This window comes from Prinia subflava (genome assembly GCF_021018805.1).
Source record: "Prinia subflava isolate CZ2003 ecotype Zambia chromosome W unlocalized genomic scaffold, Cam_Psub_1.2 scaffold_22_NEW, whole genome shotgun sequence".
Lineage (NCBI taxonomy): Eukaryota > Metazoa > Chordata > Aves > Passeriformes > Cisticolidae > Prinia > Prinia subflava.
In genome coordinates this window covers 3,512,653-3,528,658 of record NW_026960606.1, presented here as the reverse complement: position 1 = coordinate 3,528,658, position 16,006 = coordinate 3,512,653, and the positions used below count along the sequence as shown (strand labels likewise).

At 43.3% G+C, this 16,006-nt stretch overlaps 1 protein-coding gene across 1 annotated transcript in view; it reads right to left on the bottom strand.

The window, feature by feature from the left end:
* LOC134564908 (fibroblast growth factor 13) overlaps positions 1-16,006 on the bottom strand; it is a 74,367-nt gene that overhangs the window by 51,963 nt on the left and 6,398 nt on the right. The window contains exon 3 of the mRNA XM_063424195.1: positions 15,893-15,996. Within this exon, the coding sequence (XP_063280265.1) occupies positions 15,893-15,996 (104 nt within the window). The remainder of the gene's footprint in view (positions 1-15,892; positions 15,997-16,006) is intronic.

Below are 16,006 nucleotides of genomic sequence, written 5' to 3'. Positions count from 1 at the left end.
TTTAACCCCTTTTCGTATATTGAATACTACCCGGGATAATCTGGTTCTATCAATCTCAAACGTGTGGCACAGTCTAAGAATCGCATAGTCAGAGTCTGTTCTTCCTCAGAACACCTGTGGCATAACTCCAGCGGCCTCTACCCCCACTTGCAGTGCACTACTCTAATTTCAAGACAATAATGGTATTTGAAATGGATATATGGATTGCAGGGGCATCTAGGTTCAGAGCAGCGCATGGATATTTTTTCTGCCATTTGTTTCTGATATCCTGGGGTTGGAGTTCTTTTTCTTTAAATTTCTGGAGCTCCGGATTCACCCTTCCTGATGTTCTAACACCTGTTAAAAACAAAACAGGGGAACCCTCTAAAACTGAGGGGTTAGCACAGACTACACCTTTGTCACATGAAAAAAAACCCCTCTTTTTCTAGAATCTATCTGATTTTATAAATTAACCTCTTGAAGCTCTCTCACAGCTGGCTTCAAATCAAATTTATCAATTCAGATCTAGGTATAATGTAAATTTAAATTTGGATATTACTTTTGAAAAAAATCTTCAGGAATGCATTTCAGGAGGAAAATCTGCTACGACTATTATTCAGACAATCTGAATATTTGAATGAGTTTTTCTAGTTCATAAGTCACTCATCATCTCTATACAAAACAATTCATCACACAATTCTTCATACAACTCAAAATCTTCCTTTCATGCATGAATGATTCAATCCCATATCTAGAATTTAAAGAACTCAATGCTAAATTCAAAAATCTTCTTTTTGTACTGTTACAAGGAGAAATTAAAATTAACAGAAAGAGAATTCTACTTCCTATTGAATGAGGTTTATACTGAAACAGACAAACAATTCTTTTTATATTCTACTAAGACCTCTGACAGTGTCCACTGGGTATATAGCAAGTAAACAATAAACACTAAGACAACTCCAAATCCTATAGCATTAACACAGGTTTTAGCTTTTTAAAGAAAAAATCAGTTAAAAAAAATCATAGACAAGCACAAACAATTCGGGCTTATTTCAAGAATCAAACTCAGCACATTCAGAGTGATTTGGTATACAGACAAACATTCATAAAACTCAGTATCTTACAATGCTTTGTGACAACAGCAGTTTCTAGGACAATCAGCTGTTAAGGTTACACACATCTTCACTCAGTTTCTACAGTCTCAGTGCAATGAGTCTGCACTACTGCTAATTAACTGAACTACAAATTTATATTCCAGACCCCTACTCAGCACATTCTCAGATACACACAGCCAAAAGAAGGAAGCAAATTGAGTGAGACAATGGGACTACTTTCTGTCTCTATTTTCGATGTGCACCCTGCCATGGCCATTCTCACTCAGCCTCTAAGAAGCATCTGCCTTCACAACTGCTTCTCACCCTTGCTTCAGCCACCCCTAATGATCAGCAAAATTAACACAATTCCAGAAGTACTATCGGACCTTTCAGCTTTGCTGTTAGCTTGATGGCGACACTTCTTATTTTGGTTTGTAATTCTACTGCCTCGTAGCAATTGTGACTACACTCTTCAGATCCTCCCCAGGACAGAAACTGGGCGGGGTTTCGAGCCACAGCAGTACGGAGTTCTAACTCCGGGGAATTTACCAGAATTGCCTCATATTTTAATAGCCGGGATTCAGTAAGCTATTTATCTGCATTCTGTTGCAATATACTCCTAACATTGTGAGGGGTATACACTACTAAAGGGGCACCGAAAGTTACTTTCTTTGCCTCCTCTACCATCAAAGCCACGGCCACAATTGCCTGTAAGCATGTGGGCCATCCTTGGCTAACAGGATCTAATAATTTTGAAACATACCCCACCGGTTTCCTGGCTCTCGCCCACTCCTGTGTAAGAACTCCATACGCCGTGTGATTGCTAACATCCCCGAAAAGCTGGAACTCCCGGTTAATATACCGGGGCAGTTCCCGTCAACTACTCGTGCAGATCCGTCTACAAACCATTTCTCACAGACAGGATCAGCTGCAGACCCCTATTTCAGCGTGGCAAGATACAATCCTGCAGCAGTAGCTGAAGTGACTTCTTCACTTCATCAGGGAGCCAATTCAAACAATCAGTGAGCAGTACAACTTTATAAAGGATAACTTTAAGCAAAATTTGTACCTAATACAAATTAAGAGAAAAACTTAAGACTTCACCTATAATCTTGGGGGAGTATTTTAACAAGACAGAAAAAAACAAGGCACACTAAATAGAAGGAAATGATATTACAAATAGCAGAACTTATTCTTTTACCACTTATAGAATATTCTAGACATATACAGACGCTATAAGAACAATACTGGCAGCATTATAAAAATGGCATCGCCTCAGGCACTTCTAACTTATTGCGGGTCTGAGCTTTCTTCAGTTTTTATCAAAAGAAGTGAATAAAGTAGCAAGACTAACTCATCTGTTTTAGATGGAAGGCATCAAAAGCTATGGTTAAAATGCATCAAAATACTCTGTAATAAACTATGCATTACTTAAATTCGGAACTTAAGACTCAGAAAAGTTTTCCAAAGCCAGGAGTCACTGTAAACTTCAGGCCCTGATAATCAGACAGCTTTATCTAGGGCAATTGTCAGAACATTAACACTACTGCTTTTTACCTCAGTCCAAAAAACTTCACAAACTTAGCCTCTTTTAACAAGCAACTCGAGTTAACTTATGCCTAATTCCCAAAGCAAAGCTCCTGTATTTGCTATCTACTCTTGCGTATTATTAAACTTAAATACATGGCTCGAAGGACTACAAGCAAACACCGACCAAACTTAACACCGGTGACACAAAAGCTGCCTCTCATACATCACTTACTCTCTACTCCTGAAAACACAGGCACCAGGGCAACCTCAAGGTTCACATCCTCTAAATTGAGGAGCAAGTAAGAAGACATAATATCAAAAACACAAACTATCTCCTTCTAAGGAGTCAGTAATTAAGAATCCCGGTTCTCAACTAGATAAAATACATACAGAATAGGAACTGTAAAGAATAAAGAAAAATCTTGTAACTACCAACACAGAGAATTATACCACTTTCTCAACTTAATACTAAAATCCTGACTCCAACTACCATTCTAACACTATCTCGACAGAAAGATTTAGTTTCTTGCCTCTCAACGGCCGCTTTAATTTGGACTCCACCGGCCACATGCTTCAACTTTTTGAAAGAAAAATTGAAACACACAAAACTTTTGCAATACACTGTCCGCCAACACAAATGCCATATTCTTGTTCAAGCTAACAATCCGAATTCAAAATGTAGCAATTGTTTCAAACATAGACGAGCTACATCTACCATACTATCAACTTTTTGATTTGCACAAAATCTTCACATGCAGTAGACAGACAACTAAAAGGAAGATATATTTTCAGCTTTTCAAGAACAAACACCTAGGTATTTCCTACGCATAAGTATAGCTCTCATTCTTGGTCTCTTCTCTCAATACTTTTATCTATTTTTGCTTCCTATTTCGCCTTACAGGGCGGTTTTCTGCCCCGGGCAGCCTCGTCTAGTCACTTTAAAACTGCCGCTTTCTTTCGTCTCCCGGCAACCATGGACTGACTCGCCCTGCCGCTTGCGGGAAGGGGGCGGGTTTCGTTCTATTCTCACGTTAGTGAAAAGAGAAGAAAAAAAAAAAAAACTCCGCCGATCTCGTCCAGGAGAAAAAAAACTCTTAAAGCAAAAGACACAACTCTAGGGAGTATCCAAAATGTATTCAGCCTGAAGTAAAAGATCTACTACCACCAAGGAAAAGAGTAAGCAAGATTCCTTTTAATCCCTTTTCTATCTCTTTTCTCCTTTTGCAGACTCACGTGAATTCTCGCGTTTCTAATTTGCACGCTTCTCAACACCACTAGTTATTCTCTAATGCATTCTAATTCACCTTTGGTAATTTCTGTTTTGCTCTACTGTTAAATTTCTTACGGGAATGCTTCTTTTTCCCCATTTTTTTTCCCGGGCCGTTCTTGCTCTCACACTAACTGTCCCACCCTGAATCCCTCCCGGGCTCTTCAAGATCTCTTTCGGGGGTCCTGGTTTTAGCCAGGGCTCTAACTGGTGTATACCTGTCTGGTTTATTCTTCTACCCTTTGTTTTCTTTACCCTTCTTCTCTTTTTCTCCATATTTTAGCGTCGGTGGCCGAGGTGCGGGGTCAGGACTAGAAACGGGGGCAGGATTCCCTCTCGGGAATCTCCTTGAACGGGAGGGAGGTTTCTGGAGTGGCCGCTGAGCTCGGGGCTCCGCATGGGTCTCAGATGGCAGTGCTAACACTGCCCTTGAGAAGGCCGGGGAGGAGGAAGGGGTAGGGGTAGGGGCTGGCAGGACGGGGGCCACCGAGCCGTGAGAGAAGTTTATCCTGTAGTCCAGTTCATTCCGTGTTTCCCTTTCTTCAGAATACAGCTTTACTCGTACCCCATACCATAACAGAACATATGCCAATGCTTCAAATTCTCTCTTTTTCTTCTTCGCTACATGTTCTCACAGAGCTTCCCACGCCCATTCGTCAAAAGTACCAAACACAGGCCATATAAGATTAGGTCCTATCTCCTTTCCTCCCTAAACATTCATACACAAATAAATCATCCGATCTTTAGATGCTCCTCTCCTAATTGGGCATTCTTGCCAACCTTGCAACAACTTTCCTAATGGACTTTTTTGAGGGATTTCAAGAGCAGCCCTCGCTGAGGTTTCCCTTAAGGAATCCTCCCGATCTCTGCTGAGATCTGATCCCATACTCCCCGTGGCACAGAAGTTATGAGATACTAAAAAGTTAAATCCCGAGTTTCCGAACTCGATGCCGTTAACTTAATGATCTAACGGATGACCGTTCCGTGGATGTTCGGTTAACCGCGGGGCTCTGTAACTGCCACCGAAAAAATTGACCGACCCCACTTGGTCGCGGTCAAGAAGGCTTACTCGTCCCCGAACTCAAAAAGGGACGTCCTCTTTCCTTCAGGACTTCCTGGTGACCCCTCCCACCCCGTCGGGTAACACTCACACACGAAGCGAAATATCACGCGTTCCAATCGCTTCTCCGTCGGTCGGCCGTGTCCCTCGCGGGAGCAGCGGAAACGCAACCTTAAGGTCTCCTCTCGCTTCGTGATAAATCACGTCTCATTCACACACACTCACACACACATACACGTTCTCAAGCACTTGGTCACTCCCACTCAACTACGCTATACTTACGGTCTTTTTCCTGCGTGGATTCTTCGTGCACTTAGATTTTCACGAGTGAAACAATACCGCAGTTCTAGGGGAAAACCCCTGCTGAGTTCCCGAGCCCCCCCCCAAGCTAGCTTGTCCTAATGCCTAATACCTTCGCTGTTGTGGATTCTGGGTTCGTAAAGCCAGTTCGTTCTTCCGGACTTACCTGCTCTGCCAGGCTGCTTTTTACGGCGGGGCGCCCCCCGGTCAGAAGCAGGGATCCGTAGAATATTCAAAACTGGCCCCACGTTGGGCGCCAAAATTGTTATAAACGCCAGGACAAATTTATTGCCAAATTCAATAGTTTGGTTTATTAACATCCAAATTACAAAATTTAGAATTAAATTATAACAATTTCAAACAATAAAAACAAAACAATACGAACCCCACAAACAGCGAAACTTACTTGACCGAAGTTCTCCTGGGAAAAGTTGAGCTAAGGGTGACCCTAGATACACAGGACCTGGCAGTCGGTGTATCTAACCGGGTTCACGCCTTTGCTCACTTAAAGGCCCAACTTAAATACCCTTAACTTCCCCCTCGGCAACTTTTCTCCCATTGTTTCTCTAATCATCGGCCATTAACTTTGTTTACACTAAATCCCGAAAGGTTCTCCGGGCACATTCAAATGCTAATGTCCAGAGTTAGTCCTTGCTTTGAGTAACTGTCGTAGAGGTGTGTGATGATCGTTGCAAGTCCCTGCTGGCATGTAACATTTGATCGTTGCAAGTCCTTGCTGGCATGTAACATTTGATCGTTGCAAGTCTTTGCTGGCACGTAGCATTTTGATCGTTGCAAGTCCCGATGAGTTTAGCTGCACGTAGGCAGGGGTAAGTCATCAGCGCCTCGTGTTCTCACCTTCTATTTTTGGAACCCGGAAGATCAGGAGAGGTGCTTTACAGAAGTTCGTGAAACGTGCGGGTTGAGCAGACACACATACCTTTATACAATATATATTACAGTTCCTAATCTATAATTATTTATAGAACATGAATTAAATAACCATATTTCCCACAAAGTGTATAAAAATCAAGCCCCGAACCGGGCAAATTTGTGATCCGTTGGGGGAGATAGCAGACTGCCAGGTTCTGTATCTCACGGTTCACCCTTGGCATTTTCCCGGGAAAAAGACTGTCAAGTGTCTCCACTGTTGGTGGGTTTATCGAAATTCTGTAATTCGATCTTTATTAATAAACCAAATTATTATTTTAATTAGAATATCGTATTAGCATTTATAACACACTTATTGGAATTTCTTATGTTTTTTGTTCTGTGAAAAATGTAAGGCGTTGTCATTAATTTGTGTTCTTATGGGTTATGGCATGTTAGAAATTATAAAAACCATTGGGTATATATATGTTATGGGGAAATATAGTCTTAAGTTTGTCTGCCTTGAAAATTCGCTGAGACAGAAAGAGGCACCACCCTGGAATTTACATTTAAAAAGGAGACAAAGGACTTACGGGAAACCCTGGCGTTCTCTTTGGCATCAGAAAAGGACACATTAAGATAAGCTATCAGTCTTCCCCTCCCTGGATGACAGAGCCATCAGATCATTATCTTCAGCCATCTGGAACACCTCATCCCAGCATTGGAACACCACCATCAGAGAACCATCATCATCAACATCTCCGGAGATGAACTTTTACCATTCATAAACTTTGGTGTCCATTCACTAACGGGAAACTAAAAATTGACACCTTGCACCAGAGCAGGAAACTCTTTTCAGCTAAGCCAGAGACGACTATGAATTCGAATAACTAGCTTGGAAACAAAAGGACTATGAGGAAATTTTTGCCAGAGGCGGAATAAAGTGTATAAAAACTAAGCCCCGAACAAGGCCAATCCGTGAACTCGGGGAACGGCAGTTGACCAGATACTGCATCCCAGTTCACTTTTGACGATTCCTGGGTCAATCTTCAATGTATCTCCGTTGTGGGTGGTTTTGGCAAAATTCTGTAATTCGATCCTTTTTAATAAACCAAAAATTATAATTTTAATTGGACTACTGTATTGGCATTTATAGCAGTTCTGTTTCAAATCATTCACTTATTTACTCTGAGCTTACTGTGCCTTCTGACAGTGTCAATATGGCTCAGCTGGCAGCAGATGCTCCGCTAGCTCTGAGCACACTGGTGTGAAATAACGAGAACAGAATGAGAATTGATGTGAACTTTTGCCTGAAACCTGAGCTGAAACCTTCATATTTATGAAACTCTGCTTCTAATTCATGTACCAGCTCCACCACATATCCTCATTTTTAAAAATACTGTCTTCCAGTTTAGCTGGAATACACTAATACTGGCAGGGTGAGGAACAGCCCACTCTTTGCAGTTCCCTAAACCCATTTTGTTAAAACTAAGTTCTGGAGCTGTCATTTGTGCTCACAAATCTTTTGTGGTTTGCCCACTCACAGTCAGCTCAAATGCAACGTCCCACCAATAGTTGGGTTCAAGAGGAACACTGCTATCTCATAACAGGATTTTTTAACATCTGAAAATGCTCTGGGCATGAGGATGGAGGGTCTAAATTGATCCCTTATTTCTGTGCATTCAAAGTAATCAGAGTAAGGAAAGGGGGAGACTGCTTGATAAAGCAGACAGCATCTTGTGCTGTGATTCTGAAACAAGCTCTCTGATTTTTAGGTACCTCTTGAGGCTTTAAATAAACGGAACTGCAGTTCACCAATTATCATGCCTGCTTTGCTTAGCTCCCCAGCAGATTCCATTTTAGAACAGTACTGCTCAATATTCAGAGGTTTTTGGGTAAAATAACAAAAATGAAAAACAATGTGATGGCACCTGTAACATCAGCAGAATGTAAAATATGAAAGGCCTTATCAGTTCAATTATCTAGACCATCCCATTCGCTGGTAAAAGCTATTATATAGGCATTATATCCAAAGACTCTCTAATCCATTCAAAAATTTGGATTCCTTTGTTAATCTTAGATTGCCTAATGAAAGCACTTCAGTATGGAAATGCAAGTTTCTTGATACAATTTTTATTCAACAGACTTTTTGCTTTCCCAGACCCTTTTTATATTTTCCATCCAGGAACCTAGCAGGTCTAACTCCAAGAACTACCTTATGGAAAAGTTTGTTTCTGAAACCAAGGCTTCAAAGGCATAATGCAAATATGACAACTTTTCCATTTCCTTTGTTCCTGGGTAGCTTCTGTGCCACACAGAAGGTTTCTCCTGCTTCTTAGGATTCATACAGGGGGCTCTGGTTCCAGCACACAGGAGTCATGCCAAGAGAATGGCATTCAGACTTGGACTGAAGTAACAGTTTCCTTTGGAAACCTCCGCCAGTTGTGCTGCAGTTCTCAAAAGCAACCATAAAACTCTGAATCTTGGGCTTAATGACTCCTTTTTCTCCCCCATTGACTCCCCATCGGTATTTCTCTGTACTCTTTTCAAAATAATCCTTTTGGCTGACAATGTGAACTTTTATAGTCAAGCTGGATTCTCAGTTTTTGCACCTCATCCCTTGCAATAAAAGTTCTGCAAGGAGAAGATGCTTTTAGCAGGCTTGCAAGGATGTAAACGGCCAGGAGCAGTAAACATTTCTCTAGAGGCTGCCAAGTAGAACAGAAGTGAATTCAGCTCCTCTTAGCACTGCTGTAACTGCAGGGCTACACAAAGATAAAAAGACACAAAGAAGTGTTTAATAAATAAAACTGCTCCCAATACCCCCACATGGCAGATCAGTTGGTGATAACAGCCTGGACTGATGGACAGCAGTTCTGGGGAACTGGGCTGCCCTTTACTTACTTTTAGCACAAGAACTGCCGAATTTTGTTTGTCCTGGCACTGCTGCAAGAGCCAGAGCTGCAAGCGCTGTCCTGAAGCACAGGCACTCACAGCAGCAGGCACACTTGCTTCTCCTCACTCAGCTTTTCCTGCAGCCATTCTCACCCCTGCTCTATACCCTCACCACTTTTTCCCATCAATCTGGGACCAGGTTTAACACTTTGGGGGATTTCTCATCAGAGCAGCAACAGCCTCCTGAAAAGTAACCCACAAACAAAACATCAGCAGGATGCAGCAGCAGCACTAAGCAGTCAGGGCACATCTTTCTCATCTTCCTGGCTAACTGTAGGTGCCCATGGGAGAGTACAGCAAAAAGGGGATCTTACCTTCCTATCCACACTCCCCTGGCCTCTACTGATGGGAATTTCCAGGCACTTCTAAGCCAAACATAACACCATCATACTTTGCAGCATTTTCCTTTCAAGAATTTACCCACACAAATGATGGGATCCTTGGGCTCCCATGGCAATGAGCTCCCAGCTGAACAATGAGCTGCATGGAAAACACTTTCTGTGAAGTTAAACCTGATGAGCCCTTGCATTTCAGTGTCATCCCAGGTTAGCCCCTGCTCTACTTCTGAGTTTGTTTTCCAGTGCCAGCCCACTCCTATTGGTTTGGGGAGCCCTAGGAGCCTGTCTGGGGCTGCTCCAGCACCCTGGTTAGATGTTCACCCTCAGACAGGCTGAGCCATGTGTCAGCAGCAGTGCTAAGTCACTGTGACAAGAGCTGCTCATTAGCTCAACCTGCAGCACTAGAGGGAGGGGAAGCCCTTGTGGGCTTCCCAGAGCAGGCAAACAGCTTTTCAGAAGGAAAGGCAGGTGCAGGAAAGAAGCCAAGGTTTCATAATGGTATTTTCTTTTAATTAAGTCACATTCTAAAGAAGCAGTGTTAGTTTGGAATGTGATCTTGCTTTTGAACTTGAAGACACATATCAGGAAAAATAATCAACACCTCAAAAGTTCACATAAATACTAGCATACATATTTTCCCAGTGAACTGAGCCCAGCTCTATGAGAAACAGACATGCCTGGTGTGCATGGACCTCCACACCCCACAGGTACCTAAGCTGCTGTCCCAAGGTGTAGCACCTACATCACATTTAGGAGAGAAAAGCAGCACATTTCTCCTTGGCTCTGCTGAATCCCAGCAAGGTAAGCTGTCCTTTGGTGATCTGAGCACACAAATCCAGTGGATCCAGGACCTGGCAATGCTCTCCTCACACTCTGCATCTCCAGCCCTTATCTGCTCAACCCTCTGCTTGCCAAACATGTTTTGCAATGTGACAGTGAGGAGTTGTGAATAGCCTGGAAGCCCTGGAATTCAGTATTCCTTGTTTGCTGGTCCAGGGTCAAAACTTGTTCAAAGTGATCAGTGTGATCCAAGGTGTGAAGCTCTCAGACTTGAGTCCAACTTGAAATTCTGCCAAAGCTTTTTTTTTTTTTTTTATCATGGCAGTTTTGTGTCACTGTGACCCCAGTGAGCAGTGCAATGGACTGAAAAACTGGGTGTTAAGAGCTACACTGCCATTTCAGCCACATTTCTGAGCTTGCTGAGTCCCAAAATTCTGCTCTGAGCAGTATCTGAAGTCTGAGCTTATAAATACTTTCTGCTGTTTTTAACCAGGGACTTTGGCATTGATTAGCAAATGACCAACAAAGGAAGAGGATGCACTTTTAGTCTCTTATCTATTTTGCATGTATATTATTTATCTCACAGGACATTTATACTCCTCTTGCACAAACAGCAGCTTCACTATTGATTTTTAGCAGCAGCTCTGTTGGGAAAGCGTTTCTCAGGTGTGCAGGTCTGTCATGATCAGAGGAGAGCACAGCCCTGAAGCATCACTGCCATGCCTGGGCTCCTCTTAGGGAGCCTCAGCTGAGGAGATGCTGAGATCCTCAGCTCCTAGCACCTGCAGGGAGGGATGGAGGCACAGCAGCATCTCTGGGGATTTCAGATGCCTGGGGGATAACTTGAAAAGAAAAGCAGCATAGTAGTTTCAAGACCTTCAGCTTGCTGAATCTCCTAATAATTCTCCTATGGGAGGATTACGCCATCTACACTTCCCTGCTGGAGACGGGCAGTCTGTCCCCAGAAATCTGGGCTCCCACAGCTCCCACCAGAGAGAAACACCGGAAGGGAACAGCACCATCCCTCCACCCCGCCACGCAGCAGCCTCACATCATTTCCAGCAGCACAGCTCTCCTCCTGCTGCAGGGAACCATGGCCCCAGGAGTGTCCCACACCACAGAGCAGGGCCAGACAGGCACGGGGAGCTCAGCCAAAGGCTGCAGGTCCCTTCAGCAGCTGGGGGGCACGTCTGTGAGCAGCAGCTCTGCAGCTGCACTGCCAGACAGTTCAGCTCACAGCTGACCCCAAAACCTGCCAGTCACACACCCTGCTTGGAGGCTGAGACAACGAGTCTGGGCAGGACTATCAGCAGCCTGGGAGGCTCCACTGAGACCCAGCAGGCTTCCCCTGTGCCAGGCAGTAGGAGCACCCAGCTCTGTGCTGCAGCACTGCTGTAGCACTGAACCCAAGTGTGCAGCACTGAACTGCAGGTGTCACCTCCAGCAGTGCCCATGGCTGGAGAGGCCAGCAAACATTCATCAGTTCAGGCTGGTCCTGCAGTGCTTGGGAACCCCCTCAGGGCAAGCTCCCATCCCCTGCTGACCCCACACCTGGCCTGCTCCCTTGGCTGTGGGGCAGCAGCTGCAGGCAGGGCTGGCAGCACACAGCAGCTCACACGAGGGACAGAGCATCCTCTGAGCTGTGAGCATGCTGAACATCTACCCAGCAGAGGGCAAGGTGCTGGGATGGAGAGAAAAACATGAATCTGCACCTCAGACCCTGGCACTGAAGAGAATCAACTGTATTAAGGTGTAGTCTGCATTCCCGGTAAAAAATTATTTATACTTGCATGCAAATACATGCAAATACATACAGAGGACAATGTTAGCTGAATGCTCTCTTAGGGTAAGTTATATGTACAGCTCTGTACAGGGTTTTATACCAAAGTGCTCCTTAAACTCCTGCGAACTCTGCACCAAATGATATCAGATGAGAAATGGCAAAATGAAGCCACGTACAGCAGCAGTATTAAACAAAAAATACTGGACATCCCAAAATAGTTAACAAAGCCAGCATAAACACCTCTTCCTAACAGCCATCCCACAGAAGGCTGAGTGCCCTGAACTGCCCATAGATAAGCTGGAGGGCTATATGAGTGATGGACAGACTTGACCCTGTCACACATGGTCAGGGCAAAGGAGCTCTCTTAGGTAAGGACTCCCTCCAGCCTGGGAGAAGCTGTGAGGAACTGCCCATGACACTGGGAAATGAAATGCTGTGGTAAAACACACAGCAAGACAAGATGGGAAATGAACCCTCTTTCCAAGCGGAGCTGCATTGCTCCTGAGACTGGCCAGAACTATGCAATGAGCAGCACATATTTAATTATACTATTTCTGACAACATACCCAGGATAAACAAGCACAGAATCATCTGCGTTGAAATGTTCTATAGGAAAAATATGCATTTCACTGACAATCATTACATGATTTGAAAAACTCTAACATGATGGTTCATGGAAAATGCATGGATGGAGGTTCACAGGCTGTTTTTTAAACTCTGTGTATTTTCGGTTGTTTCAGCCTATGCAGAACACCCAATTCCCTTCACCTCCATCCACCTTCCCGTAAAGGAACTTCACTCAGCTGCTCTTAATCGCTGAGAGTCTCCTCTATCACATCACCACCACTTAAATGAGAAAGCAATAGCTCCAGGACTGTGTGTCTGACAAACAGGTCCTTAAAATGGCTTTCACTCTTTTGTTCAAGAAAACCAAACAACACACAGAATTCATAGGATATGAAACCTGAGAAACTAGAGTGTGGCATATATGGTAGTCATGTGAAAGATGTGGTCTTTCATAGAAAGAAAAATAAGATGAAATAAAAGCCACCCTAAAATACAAAATGATTCATGTGGTTATGTAGGACAGCAGGGCCATAACACCGTTTAAGTCATCTTGCAGCAGCATGACACTGGTGTGAGAGGATGAATCAAATCCTGTGTTTTCACTGGGAAAGAATGCTCAAGCACCAGGAGCTGTGGCTTCAAATAGCTCCTGACAAGGCCCCTCCAAATGAAACTTTGAGGGTGAGTTCAGCTTGGGAGGAGCAGTCACACAACACCCATGGACTTTGGAAGGACACTGGCTGCAGGAAAGGAACCATTTCAGATGGGGAGTTCTGTGATGTGGAGATGTGATATGGTCGCTTCCCTTCCCTGCAGGCCAGGACTTTGATGTGCTCCTATAACACATGTAGACAATTGCATATTTGGTTTAACAGTCTTTCTTTTGCTTAGCTGAATTGCTGCCTTGTCCCCAAGGAGCTTTTATCATTACAATAGGGATCTTACTTTTGCTCTGACAGATGCCGCAAACTATCTATAAACTCTGGCAGTCAACTACGGATATCTGTTCTCTGCAGATTTATGATACATCATTGATCCCCCCATGGAGAAAATTCACCTCATTCTCGACTACACTCATTGGGTTGAAGCAAACCGCACTGCAGGCTGCCTCTGAGGGCAGATACCTGGGTCCCCCTCTGCACAGACACAAGAATCACACCAGAACCAAACCCAAGTGACCGTGATAGACCACAACAATCTCTCTCCTTATTAAACTGCATCACCAATGCTAATTTCATTTCTCTCTGGAAATGGTGCAACTATCTGCTACAGTTATCTACAATTTAAGTGCCTTTCTATTTCCCCTGTTCTCTTACTTCAGGAACTTGACAGTGTTTTGTGGGGCTTTTGCACTTGATCAATCCCATGTTGCCATCTGTCTGCTCCTGACAAATCCCATTCAGGAACACATCCCTGCAGGGGCTTTTAAAACCTCAGGACGTGTAGATGGATGTCACTTACTTGAGCTGATCTGTTCCCCAGACTCCCTGGTGGCTTTCCTTGGACAGGTGAGTGTTCAGCTGGTATAAATCAGCTGAGCTATCCTGGGACTCATTTATATCAGCCAAGAATACAGCCCAAAATATAGAGTTCATTTCCCATGCATCAGACTGTCAGACTGTCAGACTGCATCCCTTGCTGGAAGGACCATTATTAGCAAAAGAAATGCTAGAAACACTTGAAAAATAGTGCTGGAACTGGATTTCTGGCAGCCTGAACCAGGGGCAGATGCTCCTCACCAGCCCTTATCCATTCCCTGGGCTCACTGATAGGAACAAGAGCTGGTTTTTCCCTCTGAGAGTTTCTTGTGATTATTGCAAAGAACAGAACAACCAAACCAGAAGGCAGCAGAGGATAAACACAAGATTATCGAGAACCTGGGTGACAATTTCCCTCAGAAAAGAAGATCAAAATTAAGTGGACACCTGTCTTGGTGAAGAGTATTTAGGAGTATGAATTTGGGAAACCACACAACAAAAGTCTGTTTGAGGCCTTGCCAAGCCCATCAAGTTCAAGAAGATTAAAAAATAAATGTAGGAGAGAATATAGTTGTTTGATTAAGAAACAAAAATGACCACTGTTACTAAGGGGGAAATAAAGAGATGTCAGCAGTTAATTTTACAGTGACATAAACAATGGAATTCAAACATATTAAAGGATTCAAGGAAGACATGATTCATGGGAACATAACCATATGAACTACCCTTAATCAATGGAAAAAATAAAAATTACAACCAAAGTGAATCTCAGAGCTCTGCCTAAGATGCACAGATGCCCATCAAGCTAAAAGTTGCACTCAATCTAAATCAGTCACATTCTGCCCCTTCTCCTCCCAGCAAGGGATGCTGGAAGTGATACTCCATCATCTCAGTGGTGCCTGTTGAGGCCAGGGCTGTGTGACTGCTCCATTGCAGGGTAAATCCTCTGTCCACTTCCCTGGCACAGACAGAGGTGATTTCTGCAGGACCTGTGCACTGAAAGCACAAACCCAGCGCTCTCTGGGACATTCTTGTCCCGCAGCACCGCCAGGGCTGATCTGGTCCTGCTCTGGCAGATACAAGAGGAAATAATATGCAAAGCTGCCCCTGCTCCCAGCTGTCAGGATTGCAAAATAAATGAGAGATTTGAATAAGTTTGCCTAATTTTTATCAGGATTAAGAGAATCGTTTATAGAAGAGAATCATTTGTAGTAGATAATAGAATATATTTTCCTCTATTTTCCTCCTTGGGAAAAATCTATTAAAACTGTATAATTAAAACTCCTGAACACAGTTCAGCTAACAGTTTTTAATTGAAAAATGGTCTATTAAAAAATCTTTTTTTTCCAATAAAAAATCTGTCTGCTCTCGTGAGAAATGTCACTGAAAATTATTAACTGACATTCTTCATCAGAACTACTAATAAAGCTGTTCTTTACTCACTCACCTACTGGAAACCATAAAATTTCTATTTGAAAATCCTGGCCAAACAAAAAAAATACTTTCTCTTATTCCTTTTACTTACATTAATACAGATTCTATAGGAAGACACAAACCATGCTCAGGCTGTCCCTTCCCCTCAGTACTCCACTCTGATCAGCGCAGTCAGTGCACAGTGACCAAGAGCTGGGATCCTTTCTGTGTGGGGTTTTGGCTGCAGAATTTTTTTATATTTCACACTTCAGGGTTATTCAAAGGCACAACAGTTTGATTCCATACATCCCTACGTGTTCCTGATGGAAAAGATTAACAAACTAGAACCAGACTATCACCACCACACTGACTCTGCTGTCAAACCTCACATTTATAGGTTATTAGAAGATCCCTTGCAACAGTAAGTTATTCACTTACCAAAATTCCACTGAGAACAGAATTAAAAATGTTTACTTACTGATGTGTATAGGTATCCTTCACTGTTCATTGCCAGATATAATTTTGTTTGAACCCCCTGAATTGCCACCACTCGTAAACCCACAGGTATGAGGTTAAACAAAGCTAGGAGAGA